We start from the raw sequence: 27,853 nt of genomic DNA on the forward strand, positions 1-27,853 counted from the left end.
GAGTCAGATCCTATCTCAAAATAAATAAATAAATAAAAATTAAAATATTTTTAAAAAAGAAATTGTACGTTTTCATATTTTTCCTATTGGATGTGAACAAAGACTATACATATTTTGCATCTGATAATTAATATTAGTATCTGGGAGTGGGGAATTAATCTCAATTTAATACAACTGGTTTTCTAAAGTTTAGGGCACTATATCATAGGTTATATTTTTTGATATTTTGTTCCACATCTCATATATATTAGTGTAGATCCTGTTTTTAAGAGCATGATATCATGAAAAGCAATGATAAGAGAAACAGGCCAGACTCAGTGGCTCACACACCGGTAATCCGAGCACTTTGGGAGGACAAGGCAGGCGTATTGCTTGAGCCCAGGAGTTCAAGACCAGCCTAGGCAATATAGTAAGACCCCTATCTCTATAAAAAAAATAGAAAGAAATTATCCAAGCTTGGTGGCACACACCTGTAGCCCCAGCTACTTACATGGCTAAGGCGGGAAGATGGCTTGGGCCCAGAAAGTTGAGGCTGCAGTGAGCCGTGATTATGCCATTGCATTCCAGCCTGAGCAACAGAGTGAGACTGTGTCCAAAAAAAAAAAGAAAGAAAGAAAAGAAGGAAAGAAAGAAAGAAAAGAAATGAAAAGAAAAGAAAAGAAAAGAAAAACAGACAAAGAGAAAGAGCAACAGAGAAAAGGTATCAGGCCCAGGGATGGATTTTAGTTTTTTCAGCCTGAAGCCTATATAATTTGAGGTGCAGACCTCTTACAGAAAAATAATACAACATTATGAATAAAAAAATTAGGTATGTTTTCTCAGGAGAAAACAGTGGGATAAAAGAAAAAAATAAAGTATGAAAGTAAATATTTAATAGGAGAACAAAATCTCAACAAATTATATAATTTTAAAAGATAAATTCTACAAACATCATATAACTCAGAAAAATTATATAACAATGATGTTCATTAATACATCTATGACACTTCTTTTATAATTTTTGACTGGACACTTTTAATCACCACTTCAAATGGTAATGACTTTCTACATCATTTTCTCTGAGGAAAATAGAAAGCTAATCGAGACTTTTCTTCTGCATAGGTGATGTATTTTCATTTTATTATTGATAGTTTAGACAAGCTTCTGTTTCATCATTATTGGTAACTAGTGGTTAAGCCACATCTGTCATTTCCTCCCAGTTTCTAGTCAGGAAGTGCTTTTTGCCAGAGCAACTCTCAGAGACTCCAGCCCATTGATTGACAAGGCTACTGTTATGGTACCTGGGCCAGTCCTTCCAAGTCCTTCCTGTCCCCCATTCTCATTCACCTAAGTGAATGTTGCTCTGATATGACTCTCTTAAGTGTAACTCATGGTTTGGTAATAGTGGGAGTATGACAGGTGAGGTAGTCAGGCAAAAACTGTCATCACTCCAACTAGTGAATTCAGTTATCCCCCAAAGTATGAAATTACCCCATTTCTAATATTATGTTTCATCCTTAACAGACATTCGTATCAGTCATGGAAAGACAATGGCCTAGAAGGGTATATGTGCTATGATTAAAAGAGGCTTCTTCAACACCACTATTTTAATTTTTTTCTGAAGTTTTTTAATACTAAAGGGGAATGCATCATAAAAAATTTCAAATGGTGGCCAGGTGCGGTGGCTCACTCCTGTAATCTCAACACTTCAGGAGGCCAAGGTGAGAGGGTCATTTGAGGTCAGGAGTTTGAGACCAGCCTGGCCAACATGGTGAAGCCCTGTCCCTATTAAAAATACAAAAATTAGCCAGGCATGGTGGTGCATGCCTGTAGTCTCAGCTACCGGGAAGCTGAGGCAGGAGAATCACTTGAAACCGGGAGGCAGAGGTTGCAGTGAGTCGAGATCACACCACCACACTCCAGCTTGGGCGACAGAGCAAGACTCTGTCTCAAAAAAAAAGAAAGAAAATTTTGAATGAATAAGAGGTATCCCTTTCTTTTGACAAGAGAATGGTAACAGTGAAAAAGAATTTGGGCAAGGGGAAAGGAGAAACAACATTAATGTGTGTTCTCTAGTTCTCTTGTTCTCTGAGCCAATAATACTTTTCTCTGTACTGAGCCTACGTCAATACAGCTACTTGTGTTATTCAAATCTTCTATGTCTTTCATACATTTCCTCTGCTTAACCTACCTTGAATTATTCCACTGTGACTGTGGATTTGTCCATTTCTCTCTACAGTTCTATTTATATAATTTTTGGTTTGTAAATATTGAGGATATTTTACTATGTAATCAAGTTTAGAACTGTTACATATTTCTGGGGAATTGAATCTTATCATAGACTTGTCTCATTACATTGTAACTATTAGTTTATTTGTATGTTTCACCCATTAGAGTGCTGGCTTATTAAGGAAGGGCTGATGTTTGACTCACTGGTGAATATCTTGGTACCACCAGTACAGATCAGGTTCTCATCAACTCCTGACTATTAATATAGCCCCCTAACCAGACCAGTACTAAGCTGCCAATTTCACACACTTAAAGGCCCTGTCAGATTAAATCTTCCTAGAAAGTAATTCTGATCATAGCACTCTTTTTAAAAATAGTAGGTTCCTGTTGTTCACAGAATAAAACACAAACTCCACAGCTTTTCATTCATCTTCCTCAAAGACTTGAAATCACCCTATTTTTCACTCACTTTCTTCTCACATCTAGGAGGTCAATCAAACTGAAATCCCCACTACTCCCACACAGATCCTGCATTCCTTCTGCTGTCCCCACATAATATCCAAATCCTAATATAATTTTCCATCCCACTCTGCACGTCCAAACCCTTCAGAGCCAGTCTTAAAAGTCTCCTCCTTTGAAAGCTTTCAGCATTTTCACCCAAATTGAAATATTCTCTCCTTCTTTCGAATAGTGTTATGGGCTGAACGTGTCCTCTCCAAAAATGCTATGTTGACTGTATTCAGAGACAGGGCCTGTGAGGAAGTGATAAATGTTAAATGAGGTCATAAGGATGGGGATCTAATCAGACAGGTCTGGTGTCCTTATAAGAAAATAAAGAAACACCAGACTTCTCTCTCTCTGTCATGTGATGACACAGTGAGAAAGCAGCCATCTGCAAGCCAGGAAGTCAGCACTTGCTAGGAATCAAATTGACTGGCAGCCTGATCTTGGACTTCCCAGCCTCCAGAACCATGAGAAATAATTTTTTGTTGTTTAAGCCACAAAGTCTGTAGTATTTTGTTATGGCAGCCTGAGTTGACTAATACAAATAGAAATACAGTACTGTTTTGTCAATATTTCTTCAGGGCTTTAGATCTGGCAAGCTATTTGTCAAATTATTAATGTCAAAAAATTCTTGCAGCCAGGTGCATTGGATCACGCCTATAATCCCAACACTTTTGGAGGCCGAAGCAGGTGGATCATTTGAGCTCAGGAGTTTGAGATCAGCTTGGGAAAATGGTGAAACTCCATCTCTACCAAAAATACAAAAATTAGCTAAGCATGGTGGTGTGTGCCTGTGGTGCCAGATACTCAGGGTGGCTGAGGTGGAAAGATTGCTGGAGCCCCAGAAGTCAAGGCTGCAGTGAGCCAGGATCATGCCACTGCACTCCAGCCTGGGTGACAGGCCAAGACCCTCTCTCATAAATAAAGAAATATATACAAAATAATTCTTAATAATTCAAAGAATGTAGTAACCTCAGTGCCAGAAAAATATTCTTATGTGCATATTTGCAGAGTCAGGTTTTCTTGTCAGATTAATATTTATTTGGTATCATGTCATCATAAAATTGAGTTCTTGAGAGTTTACAAGATCTTTTGTAACATATTGTTTTATTTACTTATTTTCCCCTCTTAAGCATATACTCATATATTTTCAAAGCTAAAATGATTCATTGTTATATAATCCTGAACTTCCAAGATGAAGATGTTTGTTTTTATTGTGTTATGAAAAAATTGTGTCTACTTTTTATGTATTTAATACAGGAATTTAAATTTGAATATATTCTTCCAATTTGTAATAGTTTAACTCAAAGACTCTGACTTCACTCATTCTCTTTTAATCAACTCAACCAACATAAAATATTGTTTGAATTCTCCTAGAATTAGGAAATCTATTTCCTAGCATAATCTGTACAAATAAAAATAGTGACTATATCTACATTCAGAATGTCTGTCCTGGAAAGAAATGAAATATAAGAAAAAAAAATAGTGACTATAGCAAGGTTGTACAACTAAAAATAGTATAGTAGAATCATTTTTTAACTTATTTTCAAAGGGCAGAAGAAGAGAATACCAGCATTTAAATGTCAGTTGGGAGTGGATAAACCTACAAATGAAATTTTTGTAAGAGAGAGAGAGAACAATCCAAAAGGTAAGAAGAAAATTAAGAGAATGTTGTCATTGGAGGTAAGAGAAAATGTTTCAAGAAAGAAGAGGTTGTGGGGCCAGATGCAGTGGCTCATGCCTGTAATTCCAACACTTTGGGAGGCCAAAGCGGATGGGTCACGAGGTCAAGAGATCGAGATCATCCTGGCCAACATGGTGAAACCCCATCTCTACTAAAAATACAAAAATTAGCCAGGTGTGGTGGCGGGTGCCTGTAGTCCCAGCTATTTGGGAGGCCGAGGCAGGAGGATCACTTGAATCCAGGAGGTGGAGGTTGCAGTGAGCTAAGATTGTGCCCCTAAACTCCAGCCTAGGCAACATAGAGACTTTGTTGAAAGAAAGCAAGAAAGCAAGAAAGAGAAGGAAGGAAGGAGATTGACAATGTCAGATGCCAATGAGATATTAAGATGAGAAATAGGATTTTACAATGTGAAAGTCATTACTAACCTTAGCAGAAGTTGTTACAAAAGACTGAGCAATGGTTCTCAACCAGGGGTGATTTTGCCCTGCAGGGGTCATTTGGCAATGCCTGAAGACATTATTGGTTGTCACTACTGGGGAGAGAGGACTGCTACTGGCATGGAGTGGATAAAGTCCAGGGGTACCCTCCTTCTCTGACATAATAAGGGAGAGAGACAGCTTAGGCCACACAAAGGACCTGTCACAGGTCCTTTGATTCTCCCACCGTTCCCATGAAGCGGAATGCAGGGGCCAGGATCATCTGATGGAGACTCAGTCTAGTATTCCAGGGAAGGGGCGCCACCCCACTGCTGCTCTCCTTTCTCACAGATCAAGTATTTATCAGAAGAGATCATCAGACAACTTGAATGCTCGGAAGTCTGGGTTGGCAGTTAGCTAGTTGGAGGAGGCGACTGAAAGCTAGCTGTCTAGCACCCAAGAACAGTGGGGACCATGGGAAGTTGTGGCTCCTGCAAGAGGGTGAAATAATGTCATCAGTTTTCTAGGAAGTTGAGTTTAAGCATGGCTTCTTCAACCAGTCGAAGATAATTCCTGGTTCTAGGTAGTCCATTGGTTCAGGTAACCAAGAGTGAGCTATGGGAGGCACTTTCAGACAATGCCACTCCATGTTATGAAATTCTGTATATCATTCAATAAACGACATTTAGAATAGCTTGTTGTACATATATTTCAGCAAACTTCTCTCATTTTATTTCTTCATCACCCTGTGTGGTTTTTAGAGAAAATTAAGAAACAAAGGATGTGGCTTCAAATTGAAGAGGATTCTTATGAAACAAACCATAATGTTGTTGACACTTACCAACTAAAATGGTTTAAGCTTAACTTACAGAGAATATTTCTAAATGTGACTTCTGATACATAAGCAAAAATAGCATATATAAATACCTACATTCCAAAATGGTGACATGCTCCATGAGGGATTTTTTTTCCTTTTATAACAAAGATGGTGGGGGTGGGGGGGAATAGAAAACAAAGCTAAAAAAACAGAAAGGAGAAAATGCCCAAAAGAGATTTTTTTCCCTTAATTGGCTTGGAGTGGTAGAATAAAATAACAGAAGACCTATGGCTAAGACAGAAAATATAGCTACTGCTGGAAGGGATGAAATTTCTAAAGTCCTAAAATTTCTATTATGTTGTGAAAAGTCAAACAAAACAAAAAGTTGGACTTGACAGAAAGCTACCAAGTAGTCTTTGTCTGTGGCATTTTTTATTTAAAAGGTACTCTGAAGCTGCCTAAAAATATGCAATATTGAAATTAATGGGCAACTTGCCTTTTCTGATAGAATTCAACAATAAACAGAACTTCAATATAACAATGTTCTTAAGGGAGATGCCATGGGGGGAAAAATAGTCGTCAGGTTGATAATAGAGCAAATGTGTCCCTTGAAAGCTAAAGGTAATGCTTTGCCTCCAAAAAATAAAAATCATCTAGGAGAAAGAGGTAAATGATACAGGGAATGCAAAAGAAAAGAAGCCCTCCTTCTCTGACATAATAAGGGAGAGAGACAGCTTAGGCCACACAAAGTTATAGTTTTAGAATGTTGAAAGTATTCAAGTGAATTGGCTATCTAATGGTCTACAGATCTGAGACAAGTAGGAAGTAAAGAATCCCAAAAATGGAAGCACTTGAGGCACAATGGCATGACAAGTGCTTCTCAAACTTGAGTGTACTTACAAATCATCCAGAGATCTTGTTACAATGCACACTCTGATTCAGCAGGTCTCACACTAGGCCTGAGATTCTGCATTTCTAACAAGTTCCCAGATGACACCAATACTGCTGGTCCTTGGGTCACACTTTGAATAGCAAAGTATTGATGACTCCTCACTTAACATAGCATCCACGGAACCCAAATAGCAAATCTCCACATATTTGTTCAGTCATAGAAACGTGCAGACCTACATAAGATTAGTGTATTGGTGGCATGGGAAAACAGAGCTTGCTACCTTTACCTATGAGTCATTGAATTAATTTTTGCTCATGCCAATCAAACCTACTAACATAACACTGTCATGAGAATACCTGTGCTATTTTTCAGATAGTCCTAGAAGCACTGATAAAGCAGTACATGTTCACCTGGCAACATGCCATGAAAATATATGTGGCGATTATTATAAAATGCAGTAGCTCATATTTTACACAGGTAACATGTGGAAACTTCACAGTTATAAATCTGTGGACTTACTTGAGCAGAACATCTCATTTAAGTCTCAGGTAAAGCACATGCCTTGTAAGTTAAACCATGTGCTCAAGTGCCAATAGAGCAGTTTCTTGCTCCCTGCTCACTTGTACTCTGTCCAGCAGGGAGAATTAAAGATATGTGATCAGCAGATGAAGGTCTGCCAATGAGAACCATGTCTAGGATATGTTTTAAAATCTACAATTGGTCTGTTTTCCCTGTGTCTCACATCGAGGTAATATTCCCCAGCCTATTAAATAGCAGCAGTCTCCTTCCTAAACCCCAAACCCAATTTCCTCTGTTTCTCCAGCTACTCCAGGCCTGATTTGTGTTCCAATTCTGCAACTAAGGTTAGAGCCTGGTGGAGTATCCTAGATAATACAATAGAGAATCCTAGGCAATATGACTTCCGGGATCCTGATATTATGTCTGGTCCTTGTAGCCCCTTCCCAACCTCCTCACTGTAGGATCTCTTTGTATCTATGACCTTGGTCTAACTCCAACCCCAAGAACAAATATGCTGCCATTCAACTAAAAGTAGTGCTATTTAAGGCTACTACTATGTCTCACCCAATGAGACTGAATCCTGCCTAATTATGTCAGCCTGGATGCAATCCATGCCATCTCTGAAATGGTGCTGTTTTATTCTACAAAAAATCAGTCATATTGCCTAACCTGTCCCCTTCATCTTTATGTAATTCCATAATACCCTGTACATATGAAAATTATAAATTGGTTCCCACAATATTCATACAACAAAAACATCCCATTACTTTCCTAAATATTTCTCAGAATTGCTGAGATATTCCATTTTTGGATCCAAGCTCATGGTACCTGAAATGAAGAGATGGACACAAGATACCTGGGGGGCTAGAACTAAACATTATTGCTTTGAGAGTGGTGATGAAAATCCCTGTGGCTGAGCCTCCAGTTAATGGACAGAACAGCTGTAAAGAGCATCCCTAAGCTTGCCAGAAGCACTGCCTGATCCACATGTAGGACAAGCGCATAACAGGAGTATTATGTTGCAGAAAGTACAACGCCATCCCATCCTAGCCAGAGAAATTAGACAAGAGAAGGAAATAAAGGGCAACAAAACCTGTAAGGAGGAAGTCAAACTGTCACAGTTATATGATCATATACATACAAAACCCTAAGGACTCATTCAAAAAGCTCCTAAGCTGGGCATAGTGGCTCATGCCTATAATATCATCACTTTAGGAAGCCAAGGCAGGTGGATTGCTTGAGCTCAGGAATTTGAGACCAGCTTGGGCAACATGGTGAAACCCCATCTCTACCAAAAATACAAAAAAATTAGCCGGGCATGGTGGTGCATGCCTGTAGTTCCAGTTACTCAGGAGACTGAGGTGGGAGAATCGCTTGAGCCCAGGGGGCGGAGGTTGCAGTGAGCCAAGATCACACCACTGCACTCCAGCCTGGGCAATAGAGCAAAACTCCATCTCAAAAATAAATAAATAAATAACTTTAAAAAAAAAATTCTCCTAGATCTGATAAATGGATTCAGTAAAGTTTCAGTATACAAAAATCAATGATCACAAATCAGTAGCACTGCTATATGCCAACAACGGCCAAGCTGAGAATCAAATCAAGAACTCAATCCCTTTTATAACAGTTGCAAAATAAAATAAAATAAAATAAAATAAAATACTTAGGAATATACCTAATCAAGGAGGTGAAAGATCTCTACGAGGAAAACTATAAAACACTACTGAAAGAAATCCATTGATGACACAAACAAGTGGAAACATATCCCATGCTCATGTATCAGGATGACTATATGGCCAAAAGCAATCTACAGATTTAATGCAATTCCCATCAAAATACCATTATCATTCTTTACAGAACTAGAAAAAAATCCTAAATTCATATGGAACCAAAAAAGAGCCCACATATTCATAGCAAGACTAAGCAAAAAGGACAAATCTGGATGCCTCACATTACTTGACTTAAAACTATACTACAAGGCTATAGTCACCAAAACAGCATGGTATTGTATAAAAATAGGCACATAGACCAATGGAACAGAATAGAGAACCCAGAAACAAAGTCAAATACTTACAGCCAACTGATCTTAGACAAAGCAAGCATAATATAAGGTGGGGAAAGGATATCCTTTTCAACAAAGGGTGCCGGGATAATTGGCAAGCCATACACAGAAGAATGAAACTGGATCTTCATCTCTCACTTTATACAAAAATCAACTCAAGGTGGATCAAGGCTTAAATCTAAGACCTGAAACCATAAAATTCTAGAAGATAACACTGGAAAAACCCTTCTGGATGTTGGCTTAGGCAAAGACTTCATGAGAAAGAACTCAAAAGCAAATGCAGCAAAAACAAAGATAGATGAAACTTAATTAAACTAAAAAGCTCTATACAGCAAAAGAAATAATCAGCAGAGTAAACATGCAACCCACAGAGTGGGAGAAAATATTCACAAACTATGCATCCAACAAAGTACTAATACCCAGAATCTACAAGGAACTCAAACAAACCAGCAAGAGAAAGCAAATAATCTCATCGAAAAGCGGGCAAAGAACGAGAATAGAAAATTCTCAAAAGAAGATATACAAATGGCCAAAAAACATATAAAAAATGTTCAACATCACTTATTATTAGGGAAATGCAAATTAAAACCACAATGAGATACCATCTTACTCCTGCAAGAATGGCCATAATTAAAAAATAAAAAAATAATAGATGTTAGTGTGGATATGGTGAAAAATAAACACTTTCACACTGCTAGTGGGAATATAAACTAGTACAACCACTGTGGAAAACAGCATGGAGATTCCTTAAAGGACTAGATGTAGAACTACCATTTGATCCAGCAATCCCTCTACTGGGTATCTACCCAAGGAAACGAAGTCATTATAAAGAAAGGATACTTGCACATGCATGTTTATAGCAGCACAATTTGCAATTGCAAAAATATGGAACCAGCCCAAATGCCCATCAACCAGTGTGATGTAGGCCGGGTGTGGTGGCTCATGCCTGTAATCCCAGCACTTTGGGAGGCTGGGGAAGGCGGATCACCTGAGGTCAGGAGTTTGAGACCTGCCTGGCCAACATGGTGAAACCCCGCCTCTACTATAAATACAAAAATTAGCTGGGCGCAGTGGCGGACACCTGTAATCCCAGCTACTCCAGAGGCTGAGGCAGGAGAATCATTTGAACCTGGGAGGCAGAGGTTGCAGTGAGCCAAGACCATGCCATTGTACTTTAGCCTGGGCAACAGAGCAAGACTCTGTCTCAAAACAAAACAAAACAAATAAAAGAAAGTGTGATGTAGGCCGGGCACAGTGGCTCACGCCTGTAATCCCAGCATTTTGGGAGGCCAAGGCAGGCAGATCACCTGAAGTTGGGAGTTTGAGACCAGCCTGACCAACAGGGACAAACCGCATCTCTACAAAAAATACAAAATTAGCCAGGCGTGGTGGCACATGCCTGTAATCCCAGCTACTTGGGAGGCTTAGGCAGGAGAATTGCTTGAACTGGGGAGGCAAAGGTTGCAGTGAGCCGAGATTGCACCATTGCACTCCATTCCAGCCTGGGCAACAAGAACGAAACTTTATCTCAAAAGAAAAAAAAAAAGAAAAAGAAAAAGAAAAAGAAAGGGTGATACACACACACACACACACATGCACGCACGCACGCACACCATGGAATACTACTCAACCCTGAAAAGGAACAAAATAATGGCATTCACATCAACATGGATGGAGTTGGAGACCATTATTCTAAGTGAAGTAACTCAGGAAAGGAAAACCAAACATCATATGTTCTCACTTAGAAGTGGGAGCTTAGCTGGGCGTGGTGGCGGGCGCCTGTAGTCCCAGCTACTTGGGAGGCTGAGGCAGGAGAATGGGGTGAACCCAGGAGGCGGAGCTTGCAGTGAGCCGAGATTGCGCCACTGCACTCCAGTCTGGGTGACAGAGTGAGACTCCGTGGCCCCCCCAAAAAAAACAAAACAAAAAACCAAAACAAACAAAACAAAACAAAAAAGAAGTGGGAGCTAAGCTATGAGGACACAAAGGTGCAAGAATGATACAATGGACTTTGAGGACTTTAGTGGAAATTTGGGAGGGCAGTGAGGGGTAAAAGACTACACGCTGGGTACAGTGTACACTGCTTGGGTGACTGGTTCACCAAAATCTCAAAAATCATCACTAAAGAACTTACCCATGTAACCAAAACAACCTGTTCCTCCCAAACTATTGAAATAAAATAAAATAAAATAAAAATAAAGTACAATGCAATAATGGACTAAAGATCAGAACTCTCTCCTACATTTTTGGTTCCATTGAGTCCCCCAGGATTCCTATAACTTCTATGGGAAAGGGAGACCTGCTAGGAGTCTCAACATCCCCAAAACCTTTTCTCATCCCATGACTACTTACATCACTGAATAAGGGCAAGTCAGTGAGGGCATGCCAGTGCTTCCTTGATATTCTGCCCAGCAAGCAGCTATCTCATGGACTAAGTTGCCCAAAAGCCCTTCAAGTCTTCCTAAAATGCAGTATCATCAGCACTGTGTCTAGCACCAATTCCTCTAATTTCCGAAGTATGGCTAGTACCTCACTGTACATTCTACTCATGATGTAGATTTTCTCTTATTTATCCATTCTCTATTAGAGATCATCGTATTGATACAAAAGTAAGGCTCTGAGAGTGGCTGACCTACACAGCTAGTCGGTGGCTCAGCAGGGTCTGCAATCATCTTTCCTGATATGCACCCAAGTGATCTTTTAATGTCACCATACCTTCTAAACGGTACAGAATTATGAACACAAGAATGTTGCTTGATATTTTGATTTTAGTTTTACTATTAAGATATAACATTAGAGAACTAGAAAGTATCTCAAATTTTTATGACTTTTAAAGTTTTATTTTACAACATAAAAAATTATTTTATAATATCAAAAGCCTTGAGAAGGAAAGAGATAAGTTAAGGGCCAGGTGCGGTGGCTCACCCGGCAGCCGGATCGCCTGAGGTTGGGAATTGGAGACCAGCCTGACCAACATGGCAAAACCCTGTCTCTACTAAAAAATACAAAAATTAGCCAGGAGTGGTGACAGGTGCCTGTAATCCCAGCAACACAGGAGGCTGACGCAAGAGAATTGGTTGAACCTGGGAGGTGGAGGTTGCAGTGAGCCGAGGTCACACCACTGCACTCCAGCCTGGGCAACAGAGCAAGATTCTGTCAAAAAAAAAAAAAAGGAAAGAGATAAGTCAAGATGTATCCTACAGAATAGATTAAATAAAAATGGCATGATTTACAAAATGAGTTCAAAGGCTAAATTTTGAACTGGTTCCGAATTTAAAGTATATTTCATACATTTGTACTTCGAAATACCATTATTATCCAATTTAAGCTTCACATCTTTTTAATATGTAGCCTTATTATGTTTGATTCTCTATATAAATTATTTCCAGTAAAATACTTTTTTAAAAATAGAAAATAAAAACATATTAGTATTTTTCGTGTAACCAATGAAGTATTTACCTTGTCAGAACATGTATTCTATGTTCATGGAATAAACTTTCCAAGTGCTGATGAATTTAATTTAATGTTCTGTTGAGTTTTTACTATGTTGCATTTAAGATATACAAACCTTTTACCACTGTGTAAGCAGGAAAATGACTCTCACAGTCACTGTAAATTGAGAAGAGGGCTTTTTTTAAACCTTAGGTAGTTAAAATAGATTGGCCTTTGTAGTTACACCACTGACCTTTCCCCTAAGTTTACTTGATCGGCAGTGGAATATTTTTTTCAAGTGCTCTGGAAAGTTAGGTTGCATTGGTCATCAAACTGAGAATCTATACAGGTATCACTCATAGATTATACTTCATCTATTTTTATTTTTACACAATGTACTGTGTGATGATCTATATGAAATAATGACCTGCGTGGAGAGGTTAGACAAATTACTTTTATTTTCCAATTCAGACTTTAATTACTGGTTAGCCATGTACCCTCAGACAATCTATCAACTTAATTCTTAAGAAGTGAATAATGCATGAGTCTATATAGCTTTGGAAAAAGAAAGCAATCAATTATGACATGGAGTACATGAGAGTACAGTCCTTTCTTAATACCAAACTCTAAACTTTTCAACTCAACAATACTTTGTCAAATGTCATAACTGCTCACTTTTGCACTATTTGTAGAACTTGAATGTTTTCATATTTATACTTCACAGTAAATTAACTGTATGGAAGTTACTGAGTTTGATGTACTCTCTTTTGGGAAAAGGAGAGAGAAGAAAGGGCAAGAGATACACTGTTCTTGGATTCCTTCTCAAGACGTTATTAAGTGTTTCTATACCACAGGCAATGTTCTAGGTGCTGGGGATTCCGGAGAAAAGATATTCTCTCCTCTCAATAAGCTCACCTTCTAGTAGGACAGACATTTAATTGTTAGGTCAGGATACCTGATGCATTCTTAGGAATTCTTACACTCTGAGAGCTTTGTTTTGAGAGGTTTGTTTTCCACCCTTCTAAGCTGGGCAAAGGACACACAAAATCAGCTGTCAAATCAATTCCTATTCAAAACTGAAGAAAAAAAAAAACCTAACCAAACTTAATGAGAAGAGGGCTGCTTTTGAAAAGACAGTAAATGCATCATGGTTAGCATCATACAAATCATAAATTTTCCATGCTGCTATGAGATATAGCAAATTCAAGCCCCTTAGCCTTTCCTGTGATACTTCAAAAAGGAAAAGTAAATGTGTATTCTTTAAAAAATAAAGAGGCTGGGCACTATAGCTCACGCCTATATTCCCAGCATTTTGGGAGGCCGAGGCGGGCAGATCATTTGAGGTCAGGAGTTCAAGACCAACCTGGCCAACATGGTGAAACCCTGTCTCTACTAAAAATATAAAAATTAGCCAGGCGTGGTGGCACACACCTGTAGTCCCAGCTACTCAGGAGGCTGAGGCAAGAGAATCACTTGAACCCGGAGGCAGAGGTTGCAGTGAGCCGAGATCATGCCACTGCATGCCTGGGCAACAGAGTAAGACTCTGTCTCAAAAAAAAAAAAATTTAAACATAAAAAATAAAGAATCATCTCAATTGATGCAGAAAAAGCTTTTGACAAAATTCAACATCCTTTCATGATACAAACACTCAGCAAACTAGAAGAAACCTACCTCAACATAATAAAAGCCGCATGTAAAAAAATCTACAGCAAACATCATATTCAATAGTGAAAGACTGAAAGCTTTTCTTCTAAGGTCAGGAACAAAGCAAGGATAACCACTTTCACCACTTCTATTCAACATACTGAAAGTCCTAACCATAACAATTGATCAAGACAAATAAATAAAAGGCATCCAAATTGAAAAGGAACAAGTAAAATTATCTCTGTTCACAGATATGATATGTAGGAAACTCTAAAGATACCCCCCCCCAACACACACACACACACACAAACTGTTAGAATAAATGAATTCAGCAAAGCAGCAGGATACAAAGTCAATGCACAAAAATCAGTTGCATTTTGATACACTACCAATGAACAATCTGAAAGGAAATTAAGAAAACAATTCTATTTAAAATAGTATTTAAAAACTTAGTAATTAACTAAACCGAGAAGAGACTTGTACGCTGAAAACTATAAAACATTGCTAAAAGAAATTAAGAAAGACACAAATAAATGGAAAACCATCCCATGGTTCATGGATTAGAAGGCTTAATATTGTCAAAATGTCAGTACTACCCAAAGTGGTCTACAGATTCAATGCAATCCCTATCAAAATCCTGGTAACCTTTTTTTTTTTTTTTTTACAGAAATAGAAAAATCAGTTTTAATATTCATATGGAATCTTAAGGGACCCTGAATAGCCAAAACAATCTTGAAAAAGAACAAAATTGGAGGACTCACATTTCCTGATTTTAAAACTTACTACAAAACTTTGGTAATTAACAGTGTGGTTGGTACTGGCATAAAGACAGATATATAGATAAACAAATGAAATAGAATAGAGAGCCCAGAAATAAACCCCAATATATATAGTCAAATGTTTTCCAACAACAGTACCAAGACCATTCAGGGGAAAGGACACTCTTTTCAACAAATAGTGCTGGGAAAACTGAATAGCCACAAGCAAAATAATGAAAATGGACTGTTACCTAACCCCATATACAAAAATTAATTCAAAATGAAACAAAGACCTAACGAAAGAGCTAAAACGATATAATTCCTAGAAGAAAATATAGGGCAAAACCTTCACGATACTGAATTTGGCAATGAATATGACACCAAAGACACAGGCAAAAAGCAAATAGATAAATTGGATTTCATTAAAATGTAAAACTTTTGTGCATCAAAGGACACTATCAATATCTTGAAAAGACAGCCTACAGAATGGGAGAAAATATTTTAAAATTATACATCTGATAAGGGATTAATATCTACAATATGTAATGAACTAACCTAAAACTCAACAACAACAACAGAAATTCAAAAGTGGGCAAAGGACTTAAATAGACACATCTCCAAAAGATATACAAATGGCCAGTAAGCACATAAAAAAATGTTCAACATCGCTACCCATTAGGGAAATGCAAATCAAAAACACAATGAAATACCATCTCACATCTACCAGGATGGCTACTATAAAAAACAAAAAATAGAAAACAAGTGTTGGTAAGGATGTGGAGAAATTGAAATCTTTGTGCACTGTTGATGGGAAGATAAAATGTTACAGCCACTGTGGAACACATTATGGTGGTTACTCAAAAAGTTAAAAATAGAATTACTATATGATCCAGCAATTCTACCTCTGGGTATGTACTCAAAAGAATGAAAAGTATGATCTCAAAGAGATCATTGTCTGCCCATTGATATGGTTTGGCTGTGTCCCCACCCAAATCTCATCTTGAATTTCCACATGTTGTGAGAGAGACCTAGTGGGTGGTAATTGAATCATAGCGGCGGGTCTTTCCCTACTGTTCTCGTGTTGGTGAATAAGTCTCACAAGATCTGATGGTTCTGTAAGGGGAAGTTTCCCTGCACAAGCTCTTTCTTTGCCTACCACCATCCATGTAAGATGTGACTTGCTCCTCCTTGCCTTCCACCATGATTGTGAGGCCTCCCCAGCCACGTGGAACTGTAAGTCCATTAAACCTCTTTCCTGTATAAATTACCCAGTCTCAGGTGTGTCTTCATCAGCAGTGTGAAAACAAACTAATACACTCACGTTCCTAACAGCATTATTCATAAGAGCCAAGAGCAAACCACATGTCCATTAACAGATGACTAAATGTGGTATGTACATACAATGGAATATTAGGCAGCCTTAAAAAAGTAATCTTAGACCAGGCATGGTGGTTTATGCCTGTAATCTCTGCACTTTGGGAGGCCCAGGTGGGAGGATTGCTTGAGTCCAGGAGTTTGAGACAGGCCTGGCAACATAATGAGAACTCGTCTCAACAAAATAAATAAATAAAAATAAACAAAATTAGCTAGGCATGGTGGCATGAGCCTACAGTCCCAGCTATTCGGGAGGCTGAGGTGGGAGGATCACTTGAGCCTGGAAGGATGAGGCTTCAGTGAGTCAAGATCATGCCACTGCACTCCCCGCTAGGCAATAGAGTGAGACCCTGTCCAGAAAGAAGGAAGGAAGGAAAGAAGGAAGGAAGGAAGGAAGGAAGGAAGGAAGGAAGGAAGGAAGGAAGGAAGGAAGGAAGAAAGGAAGGAAGGAAGGAAGGGGAAAGAGAGAAAGAGAAAAAGACTATCACATGCTACAACATGCATGAACCTCAATATTTTGCTAAGTGAAATAAATCAGTAACAAAAACTACTGTATGATTTTATTATATGAGGTACCTAGGGTCATCAACATCATAGAGACAGAAAGGAGCAGTTGCCAGGAGTCTGGGAGCGGGGGAATGGCACATTATTGTTTCTGATATATGAAGTTAATATTTCTAAAGATCTTATTTGCCTTTGCAACATGCAAGACTTTCTCCATTCAGCCTAAGACACCCATCTGTCTCTGCAGGAGATTTGGATTGTTATAGAAAAAATGCATAGAGAAAGGAGAGTTAATGTTTAACACCTGACATTCAAAATAGGATTTTGCAGCAAGACTATGAGCATTTTTGAGAAACAAAAATATTTCTAAGGGAAACCCATTCTCTTAAGAAAGGGTTTGAAAGATTGTAAACATGAAAAACCTAAAGAAAAGAGAAGGAGGTGAAAGAAACGGTCTGATGCGTCATGATAGAAGCAAGTCAGATAGGTTGAGGGGATTACTAGATTATAAATTCCATGCAGGCAAGGATTTTTGTGTGTTTTATTCATTACTGTATCCCCAGTGCATAGAACAGTGCTCAGTACACAGCAGACACAGTATTTACTGAATGCACACAGGGCTTTTTCTTCTGCTCCCTGTTCTGAACTCTGGTTGTAGAATGCTATGCTAGGCAAAAAGGGTTGGGGGGAGGGGGTCCAAAAAGAGGGATCCTAGAATGATTAAGAGGGTAAAGCAAGGAGATCAGTTACGGATAGGACCTGGGTTTCAGTCCCAGTACACATTTTATGGATCCACCATGACAGAGGTGAGGTCATTCCAGTAAAGGCTTATGAAATGGATGTCTTGGGTCTTGGACCAGGCGGAAAACATTTTAGATACTCAGAGAAGGGTCTGCAGTGAAAGTAGGATCAAGAAAGGCTGAGACAGTAGGGGAGGAGGGTGCCTTTAGACTCCGGCCAAGCCAAGAAAGAATGACCAGGAAGTTATCAGCTACAGACATCAATAGCTTGTGCCAACAGGATAACCAGGAACAAGACTAGACAGACATACATTAGGTGATGCCAGCCCCTGCACAACAACCAGTTTCAAGGTCACAGAGTTCAGCTCCCCCAGTGCAACCAGTTCATGTAAGATCCTGCTCCTTGTACTAGACATCTCTTAGAACAAAGTAGAGAGAGAAAGGGGCGTCGAAACGATAGAAAAATGATTTCAAAGAGACTGGGTTAAAGACATTATTTAAATAATTCACTCAGAATTAGTTTCCAATCAGATTAGACTAAAACTATTTTTGTTTTCCCATACCTGCCTAGCAGTTAGGAAATGGTAAAGGAAATTGGAGAAGCTTTTAAGAATAAAATATACTTTCTTCCTTTCTCTGCCATCGTGGTGTGTGCTTGACTCTGCTTCTTGCCATGTCTTCTCACAAGACTTTCAGGATTAAGCATTTCCTGGTCAAGAAACAAAAGCAAAATCATCCCATCCCCCAGTGGATCCAGATGAAAACTGGTAAATCAGGTAGAACTCCAAAAGGAGACACTGGAGAAGAACAAAGCTGGGTCTGTAAGGAATTACACACGAGATGGCACACATATTTATGCTGTGTCAAGGTCACAACCATCTTACCATATCAAGCTGAAAATGTCACCACTATCTGGACAGTTGGACATGTTTTATCGGGAATGTAATTTTTTTCTCTGTGTATGTGCTGTTTGTGCACTGGTAGGCCAGATTCAGCAATAAATATGTGAGACCTTTCATTTCAAACAAACAAAAAGAACAAAATATACTTTTCTTAGTATATCAAAGTAGTGTAGATAGTTTTATAATTCCATTCTCCAGAGACAGAAAACACAGTCCCTGTCTTAAGAAATCTAGTGGGATAATGAGTTATTACACAACATGGCACAATATATCCATAGCAAAGGAGCTCCAGGGAGCACCTAACATAGACCCATGGGAGGGAGGGCACAGCAGGCAGAGATTTCCTGAAGGATGCCTGAGATGCTAGAGTCTTACATTAGCAAGAATATCCTAGAATCAAGAAAACAGACTCACTGTTGGCATAGCCATATACAAAGTCAACAACATTCCAATTCAATTTCTAAAACCGTATTGATTACCAGGCCATGGACGTAGCATCAGTGCCTCAGATGTAGGGTTTACTGAACAGAATCACTGAGGATGCAATTGAAGTCACATTCTTTCACTTGCTCACTGTGATCTTAAACAAGTTACTTAACTTTGGGGACTCAGTTTCCTTGTCTTTATAGTGGGGGTAAATAATAGTGTTGTTCTGGAAATTGAGTTAACTTAGAACAGTACCTGGCACCTCTTAAAAGCTCATTAATATTAGTTGTTACCATTTATAGAGCATGTATTAATTTTCAAAACATGTCAGACATTTTATTTTTGCGATTCTTGGTAGATAAATTAACAGCTGAGGGATTAGTGCCTAAAAGAGGTTAAATGGCTTATATTATGTTTGATGACAGTACTTTTCCCTAATTCCTGTTTTCTTTGAAGACAGAGTGTCCCAAAACAATATCTTGGATTTTCTTTGTCCTTTAACTCGCTCCATTCCTGAGGAGGAAAAGTGACTTCTCTGGTTGGGAAATTGGGGAAGAATAACTGTGAGCTTGGCTCACCTCTATCCCTCTTCCTTTTAGGAGTGACCATGAAGTGACCAAGCACGATTCTTCCAGTCCTTCTGTGACTGGGAGAGGAAGTTGGCCCAGTTCTAGAGTTTAGTTCTAGCAAACTCATTTATCTGTCAGGTCTAAAGCATCATTCTCCAACAGGACTTTTTTTTTTTTTCAATGTGGTCACGCTCATTAAATAATCAGTTTCTCCCCCGCCTCCCCCCATCCCTTGGAGACATTCCTCCAAGAGCCTTCCATTCTCCTGCTGCAAACTGTGTCACTTTGATAACAATTAAATTTTAAAATAAAATACCACGCAAACTGTGTCAGAGACTACTAGTCGTCTACCAAAATTATTCCCTCTTTCCTGAACAACAAAACCTGGGTTTTAGCTAGTCTCATTGCTGCCTACATAAAGGTTACATTTGCATGTACCTTGGGATTAAGTTTTAATTAACATGAGACAAGCAGAAATGTACAGTATTTTCAATAATTATCCTTAAAGGAAGAAGGTTCGCCCTTCTTTTTCTCTTCCTCCATCCTGATGCCTGAATTTGGATATGACAGCTGGAGTTCTGGAAGCCTTGTTGTACAATGAAGATGAGATCCACAACACAAAACGGAGGAAGCTATGGGCTGAAAGGAGCCTGGGTTCCTGATAACATTACAGAGCTGCCCCACCAGCTTCGAAGAGCTTACCTCTAGGCCTTTTTTTTTTTTTTTTTTTTTGAGACAGAGTCTTGCACTGTCGCCCAGGCTGGAGGGCAGTAGCATGATCCCGGCTCACTGCAGCCTCTGCCTCCTGGGTTCAAGGAATTCTCCTGCCTCAGCCTCCCAAGTAGCTGAGATTACAGGGGCACGCGCCACCAGGCCTGGCTAATTTTTGTATTTTTAATACAGACAAAGTTTCACCATGTGGGCCAGGCTGTTCTCAAATTCCTAACCTCCAGTTATCTGCCCGCCTAGGCCTTCCAAAGTGCTGGGATTACAGGCATGAGCCACTGGGCCCAGCATCCTCTATACTTGTATGTGAGAGAAAAATAAACTTATCTCTTGTTTAAGCCACTGGTGTGTGTGTGTGTGTGTGTGTGTGTGTGTGTGTGTGTGTGTGTGTGTGTGTGTGTGTGTGTTCCTGCCATCTGCAGCTGAGGTAATGCTAATAAATACAGCAAATCAGCTTGAAGTCCCCCTTTCCCGGTCTTTTCTCTTCAACTAGACTGCCAACCCTAAGCCCTCATTTATGGAAACTCTGGAGCTCACAATTTTAAGCAGCAGCTAAATTTACTCGCAAGAGTAAAATGATTTTGTTTTTAAATTCAGGCCAAACAACATTTTAAAAGATCTACTCTAAGAAAAAAGGAAACATCACCACCAAAAAAAAGCCTCTTGAGTGTCCTCCTGTCATGCATTCAAAGCATTCCATATATTGTTCTTGATTAATTTATTATATCGATGATCAGGAATTTTTAAAGGACTTTTCCTATGCAAACTCTAAGAGCTCAAGTTTTGTTTTGAATAGAAATACAACTATATTGATCACTCTTTATGTACATCTCAATACATTTTCTAATAAATATTTATTGTATACTGACTAATCCTCATTTCATTCCCCAATTTCCCAACCAGAGATATCACTTTTCCTCCTCAGGAATGGAGCGAGTTAAAGGGCAAAGAAAATCCAAGATATTGTTTTGGGACACTCTCTCTTCAAAGAAAACAGGAATTAGGGACAAGTACTTTTGTCAAACATAATAGAACTCATTTAACCTCTTAGGCACTAATTCCTCAGCTGTTATTTATCTACCAAGGATCACAAAAACAAAATGTCTGAAATTCTTAGGTTCCACCTTTCCTCTGTTTTCTAATTTGGGCTGAAACACTGGGCTCTGACTTTGCTCTCTAAATTCACTCTCACATCCCCTCTTCACAAAGTAAGAAACTTTCTGAAACCTTTGGCCTCTGCCATGCACTGGGAATCTCCTCTTCATCTGATTTGTCTGACTACCATCTTTAACCCAGCAAGGACAACTAGATGTAACCCCTTCTTTAAAAAAAAAAAAAAAAAAAAAAACTATTATTAAAAGTCTACCATATGCTAAGTGCTAGAATAGATGCTTCAAATGCTTTCATTTTTTCATCTAATCTTCACGCCAAACTTGCAAGTGAGATCTTGTTCTCTCCATTTTATGGGTGAATCAACTGTGATTCAGAGTGATTAAAACGAATCCAAGGTTTGTTTGCCTCTGAAGTCTGTTTTCTATCTCATTTTAAAAAGATCTCTCTCCAATTTTCCATACCTCTGTATCATTATATTCAAGTCTTCCACTTCAACTTCAACTCTATTTCTTTTCCCAGCTTCCCTTTTGCTTCTCACTGACTGTATCTGGATATTTCAAAAGTACAGAATAAATGGTTCAATTCGGAAGGGATTCTGAAAACAGAACTCCGAATTTTACAAAGTAAAATTATGACATGATAATAATGGTGCACTATGAAATAAAGTGCACAGAAAATGCCAAAGAATATAAAAACCAAATATAAGGCAGCCCCATCCATTTCAGATCCACAAGGCCACAGGATTAGGACCTAATTATAAATAATAACCCAAATAACTCTTTTCCTTTCAGAAAGCATACACGCATACACACAACCCTGGAGAAAGTCTTTTCCAACTACAGTCCTCCTCCCACTCCCCAAATGCATTAACATCAATGTTTTAGAAAGCACTAGAGTCACTGCCAAATAGTTGAGGTTATCCATCAGATGTTCCTCAAGGCGAGCCTTCTCCTGACAACTACAGCATGAGATTATTGTGTATATATAGATCACTGTCATGCACAGGACAGGCACATGACAAATGTGCATTAAAACGAAGGCTGCACATGGCACCACTGTAGCCCTAGGCTGCAAATTCATTGGCATTCCAAGAACTTCACAAATAGCACAATAATGTGACTTTTTAAAAATGGACACTATGTAGCTTGTAAAATTAATCTTAGAGGCACATCATATTAATCATGGTTCCATTACTTAACAGTCTTCATTTTCATTCAAAATATGAAATTTCCAAGATTAAGATCATTTGGATTTACAAATCTTGTAAAATTCAAGCATTTGTATGAGAATAAATCACTACTAAAGGAATTGATGTCATCGATCTCTTTTACTTCTTATGTCTAATTGCAACACTGGGCATTAAAGTGAGAGTTTTACTGGAGGAAGGACAGCAGGAAAGGCTAATTTTGGAGCCCCGGAGAACAGTGATCAACAGGAGGGCAGTGTAATGAGACAGTCATAGGAGAGACTGAAAGTGGGAGGGGGCATGAAAAGGGAGAACTTGAAGACAAACGTAAATGTGATCTGTTTTCACAACATGGTCAGGGCCTCACTCTGCTAACATTTGTTTGTACACTAGTACTTAGTCTCTATCAGGCACAATTTTAAGCCCTCATTTACTTAACAATAGATACTACTTTCATCCCCATTTTACAGTTGGAAAAACCAAAGCCCAAAGAGGTTGAGTACCATCCAAAGCTTCACAGCTAGTTAGTGGCAGAGCTAGGATTCAACACCAGGCACCACTTCATAATCATGAATTATCATTTTACACAGCATGCAATCTAGAACAATCACTTTCAATCTTGTTTTTTTTTTTTTTTTTTTTTTTTGAGACGGAGTCTCACGCTGTTGCCCAGGCTGGAGTGCAGTGGCGCGATCTCGGCTCACTGCAAGCTCCGCCTCCCGGGTTCCCGCCATTCTCCTGCCTCAGCCTCCTGAGTAGCTGGGACTACAGGCGCCCGCCACCGCGCCCGGCTAATTTTTTGTATTTTTAGTAGAGACGGGGTTTCATCAATCTTGTTTTTAACCATAATCCTTCCAGTAAGAATATATGACTCAGTACACCAAAACATAAGTAACAGACACAGAAGCTTTGTGAAATAATATTTTTACCAAATGTAATGCATTTGGTAATCCCAGCTACTGGGGATGGATGAGGAAGGCTGAGGGAGGAGGTTGAGGCTGCAGTGAGCCATGACTGCATCACTGTACTTCAGCCTGGGTGACAACAAGACCCTGTTTCAAAAAGTAAAATAAAATAAAATAATACAACTTTTTCTATTGGTTGTATGTTGAAACGATGTCTTGGATATATTGAGTTAAGTAAATTATATTGCTAAAATTAATTTTACCTTTTTCAAACCTTTTTTTTTTTTTTTTTTTTTGAGACAGTCTCGCTCTGTCATCCACGTTGGAGTGCAGTGACATGATCTGGGTTCACTGCAACCTCCACCTCCCAGGTTGAAGCGATCCTCCTGCCTCAGCCTCTGGAGTAGTTGGGACTACAGATATGTGCCACCACGCCTGGCTAGTTTTTGTATTTAAAAAACTTTTTTGATGTGGCTACTTGAAAATTTTAAATGACCTATGTGGAACTTAATATTTCTATTGGACAGTGCTTTCTGGTCGTTCAGGCCAAAAACCTTGGAATCATCCTTGACTCCTTTCTCCACTAGTCAATTCTGTAGGCTCTACCTTCAAAATAGTCCAGAATTCAGCACCTGCTATACCACCTGCTATACCACCTCCCCCCCATCCCCCCAACCCCCCCACACACACACAAAACACACACAAGTCATTTTCTCTTGCTTGGATAACTAAAATAGCTTTCTAACTGGTCTTCTTGCTTCCTTCCTTGCTACACTCTACAGTTTATTCAACTATTTACCATAAAGTTGCAGAGCGATCCTTTTAAAAGGTCAGATTATGTCACTCCTCTGTTCAAAATCTCCATGGCTCTTTTTCCAAAGTTTAAAAGCCCAAGTCCTTGCAATGGCCTACAAAGCCTTATAAGATCTGGTCACCTGCCCGTGCTCCTGACCCCCTCTCCTGCCCCATCTGTCTGTCCTAATCTCTTACCACTCTCTTCTTCACTCAGCTATGGTGACCTTCTTCGGTTCGCCAAGTATGCTCCTGCCTCATGGTCTTTGTACTTCCTATACCTCTACATGTAACCCTCTACCTTAGACATCCTCTTCCTTCTTTCTCTCAGTTTGGCATCACTTTACTAAACGTTGTATTTAGAAATACAAACCTCTCTCTGCTTACTCTTCCACACTTTCCCCTTCTTATTCTATATAGGATATAATACATCCTTATTATATAGGATATATCATAGCCTATATAGAATAAGAAGGGGAAAGTGTGGAATAAATTATACAGGATATAATATATCCTGTATAATTAAATAAATTATAATTTATCTGTCTCCCACCAATAAAATGTAGGAGTTCTCTGAGGGCAGTGACTGTTTTATTGCTGCATTCCCAGCACTTTATGTGCCTGGAAAATAATAGGGGCCAGAAAATGAGCTGTGGGTTCCCAAAGTCAGTTACGGACCATTTGCAATTAGCCATTCTCAGAAATCTACAAAACAAACAAATACTTCAGTATGGGTTTTTTTTAACCTATACCCTCTTTAGACCTACAGTCATACCACAATAAAAAATGCAAGAATCTTCTCCACACCCCACAAGGCTTAGTTAACCAAATCTTCTGTCCATTTTCTCATGACCATTAGGAACCCTCCAAAAGCCTTGTTAGATGGGTTTTCCTTTACCCTCAGGCATTAAATCTCCTTAATCATCTGCAAAAAGTTCTGTGTTACTGGCCTAACAGAAGTGCAACTTAATCTCAGATGATCTCCAGGTCTATCTAGGGTAACTTAGGTACACGCAGCTATGTATCAGTAGGTTCTAGACACCGTTAAGTATCAGTGGTGTTTGCATGATCGATGGTTTGCAGACTGGCCATACCTTACCTACTGTATCCGCATTCAGGAACATGTGTCCTGTCTGTTAGCACTAGAAATGATGGACATGTGTTGGATGGAATGTCAAGGCTGTAGCCAGGACTCTTATTTTATTTTATTTTTTATTTTATTTTATTTTATTGAGACAGAGTCTAGCTCTGTTGCCAGGCTGGAGTGCAGTGGCGCGGTCTCGGCTCACTGCAACCTCCGCCTCCTGGGTTCGAGCAATTCTCCTGCCTCAGCCTCCCGAGTAGCTGGGGCCACAGGCACCCGCCACCGTGCCCGGCTAATTTTTTTTTTTTTTTTTTTTTTTTTTTTTGTATTTTTAGTAGAGACAGGGTTTCACCAACGTGGCCAGGCTGGTCTTGAACTCCTGACCTCGTAATCAACCCGCGTTGGCCTCCAAAAGTGCTGGGATTACAGGCGTGAGCCACCGTGCCCGGCCGGGACTCTTATTTTAGACACTTAGAAATCAGGGCTCTGAGAACTTAGGCCAAGTAAAAATTATCAAAACAAAGAAATATATCACGCGGTGGTACAAAAGTCACCAGAAGCCAGTCGTTTGCCCCTCACCATTCAGCCCTTCCCACCAAAAAATCCTACTGTGCAGCTCCACCTAGCTCGCAGCCTGGTACCGCGGGATTTTCATGTGCAACTGTGAGCTCGCAGGTTGTTAAAGTAAGGCCGCGCCTTGGCCGCCGCACCCTCCCCGTGGCGAGGAGAAAACGCGGCTCCCAGCCTCGGCCGCAGCGGGCTCCAGGTCTCTGGGCCCGGAGCCGACTGAGACGGTGCGGTGACCACGCTCTCGCGAGACTAGCGGTCGGGGCGAGCGGGTCGAGCCTCCCGGAAATGGGCCAGCGGACTGGTCCGCTCCCACCTGGAGCGAGTGTGCGCACGGCCCGGTGGGGTCCCAGGTGTGCCCCGGACCCCGCGCGAGGCGGAGTCGCTGAGACGCCACTTGCTCCTCACCGAGCCTCCTCGGCCCTGCCCCAGCCGCCCGCCGCCCCTCCCTTTGCCCTTCAAGGTGCCCGGCCCTCCTTGGGCTGCGGCTTCTGTGCGCGGCTGGGCAGCCAGCCTTTCCCCTTCTGTTTCTCCTGGTCCCCTCCCCCGACCGTAGCACCAGAGTCGCGGGTCCTGCAGTGCCCCAGAAGTCGCACGTATAACTCTCTCGGCGTAAGTGCTAGGAATGCCGCTGGCCTCGCGGGGAAGCGCATTCTTTCTATCTATAGCTCGCTCTGTACATCTTCTGTCTACGGCAACTATTCCAGAGGCAACAACTGCTTCCCTCTGTTCTCATCTCCCCATTGGTGGCTGACGACCCGAATTTGGGAATGGGGAGATCGCCCACCTGTTATCTTTGAGCAGACTAATCTCTTGTAAGCTGAAGTGCCATTCGGAGTCTCCAGAGCCCTGTGGCTTGGGGCTGGGAATGTCCCCCTGACTTCAGGCTTTCCTGAATGTGTTGCTTTTCTCTGAGAATGCTCTAGGTTTTTAATTTTTTTAATTGTAAGAATCTATAATACAGCATTTTTATTTCGGTTTTATTCGTTGTGCTCAAAGTCAGGAAACAAGTATTAATTTGCCTTCTCGAATCTTATTAGTTATAAGATTCTTTCTCTTTCGTTGCTTTGCTAGGCATAAAACACACTTCGAACATGTAAGTGCCGCTGTCAGCTCTGGAGAGTTTAAGACAATAGTTATGTTCGATATTTTAATTCCTTTTTGTTTCGTAGGGGTAACTCATTCGACTGTGGAGTTCTTTTAATTCTTCTGAAAGATTTCAAATCCTCCAGAAGCCAAAATGGGGCACAGTAAACAGATTCGAATTTTACTTCTGAACGAAATGGAGAAGCTGGAAAAGACCCTCTTCAGACTTGAACAAGGTCAGTAGCAAGTTGTTTGACTTGCTCATTTGCATCTTTTAAACTTTTAATTCATTGGCAGTCCTGTTAATTTTTTTAAAGGTTTAAGATAAATATTATTTCCAAGATCTAAAACTTGCTTTGTACAAAGATGGTGCTGTGTTCTTCATGTATCACTAATGAATGTTGATTTAAATTAAAACTATTTTATATCCCTCATGTTAGGATAAGGATAAAATAGCTCACTTTTCTCTGCATACTAATTCCCACCTAAGATTGAAGTTAAATATGTGATCAGAAGATTGACCATATCATTTCTAATAACATTTACTATTAAAACTTGATAAATTACTTCGTGTGTAATTTTGCTTTGGGTATGTGTGTAGTTTAGCCTTTATATAGCTCTGCCTCTTTTCCTTTGTTGAGCCTTTGAATTGACAAAATAGATTACAGCAAAAAGTATAGTAAACTATTGCTTATGTATATCAAAAACCTCTCAAATGTGGAGAAGGTAAAAACTGAAAATATTTTCTTACCAAATAAAAAGTGCAATAGCTCATCTGGTTATGTTGAAATATAGTTGATCTGTATTTAAAAGATCAAATTACTTTTCTACAAGACTAGTTAATAGATGTTTTATTTTCTTCACCTTTGTAATTTTTCAACATTGAAGAAGTGTAATATGTGAAAAATGCAATCACCCTTATTAATGTACCAAATGGATGTT

General features: G+C 39.6%; 1 protein-coding gene and 1 pseudogene across 3 annotated transcripts in view; both read left to right on the top strand.

Moving 5' to 3' along the window:
* The first annotated feature begins 18,228 nt into the window (after nucleotides 1-18,228).
* LOC126947688 (60S ribosomal protein L39-like) lies at nucleotides 18,229-18,380 on the top strand (annotated as a pseudogene).
* A 7,731-nt stretch (nucleotides 18,381-26,111) lies between these two features.
* Nucleotides 26,112-27,853, top strand: part of AGL (amylo-alpha-1, 6-glucosidase, 4-alpha-glucanotransferase) — a 72,755-nt gene continuing 71,013 nt past the window's right edge. Inside the window, exons 1-2 of one of the 3 annotated variants that reach the window (XM_050778620.1) lie at nucleotides 26,112-26,437; nucleotides 26,998-27,147. In XM_050778620.1, the coding sequence (XP_050634577.1) occupies nucleotides 27,066-27,147 (82 nt within the window). In that variant the 5' untranslated portion in view covers nucleotides 26,112-26,437; nucleotides 26,998-27,065. The other 2 variants (XM_050778610.1, XM_050778628.1) reach the window with 2 other exon arrangements.

Source organism: Macaca thibetana, chromosome 1, assembly GCF_024542745.1.
Source record: "Macaca thibetana thibetana isolate TM-01 chromosome 1, ASM2454274v1, whole genome shotgun sequence".
NCBI classification, from domain to species: domain Eukaryota; kingdom Metazoa; phylum Chordata; class Mammalia; order Primates; family Cercopithecidae; genus Macaca; species Macaca thibetana.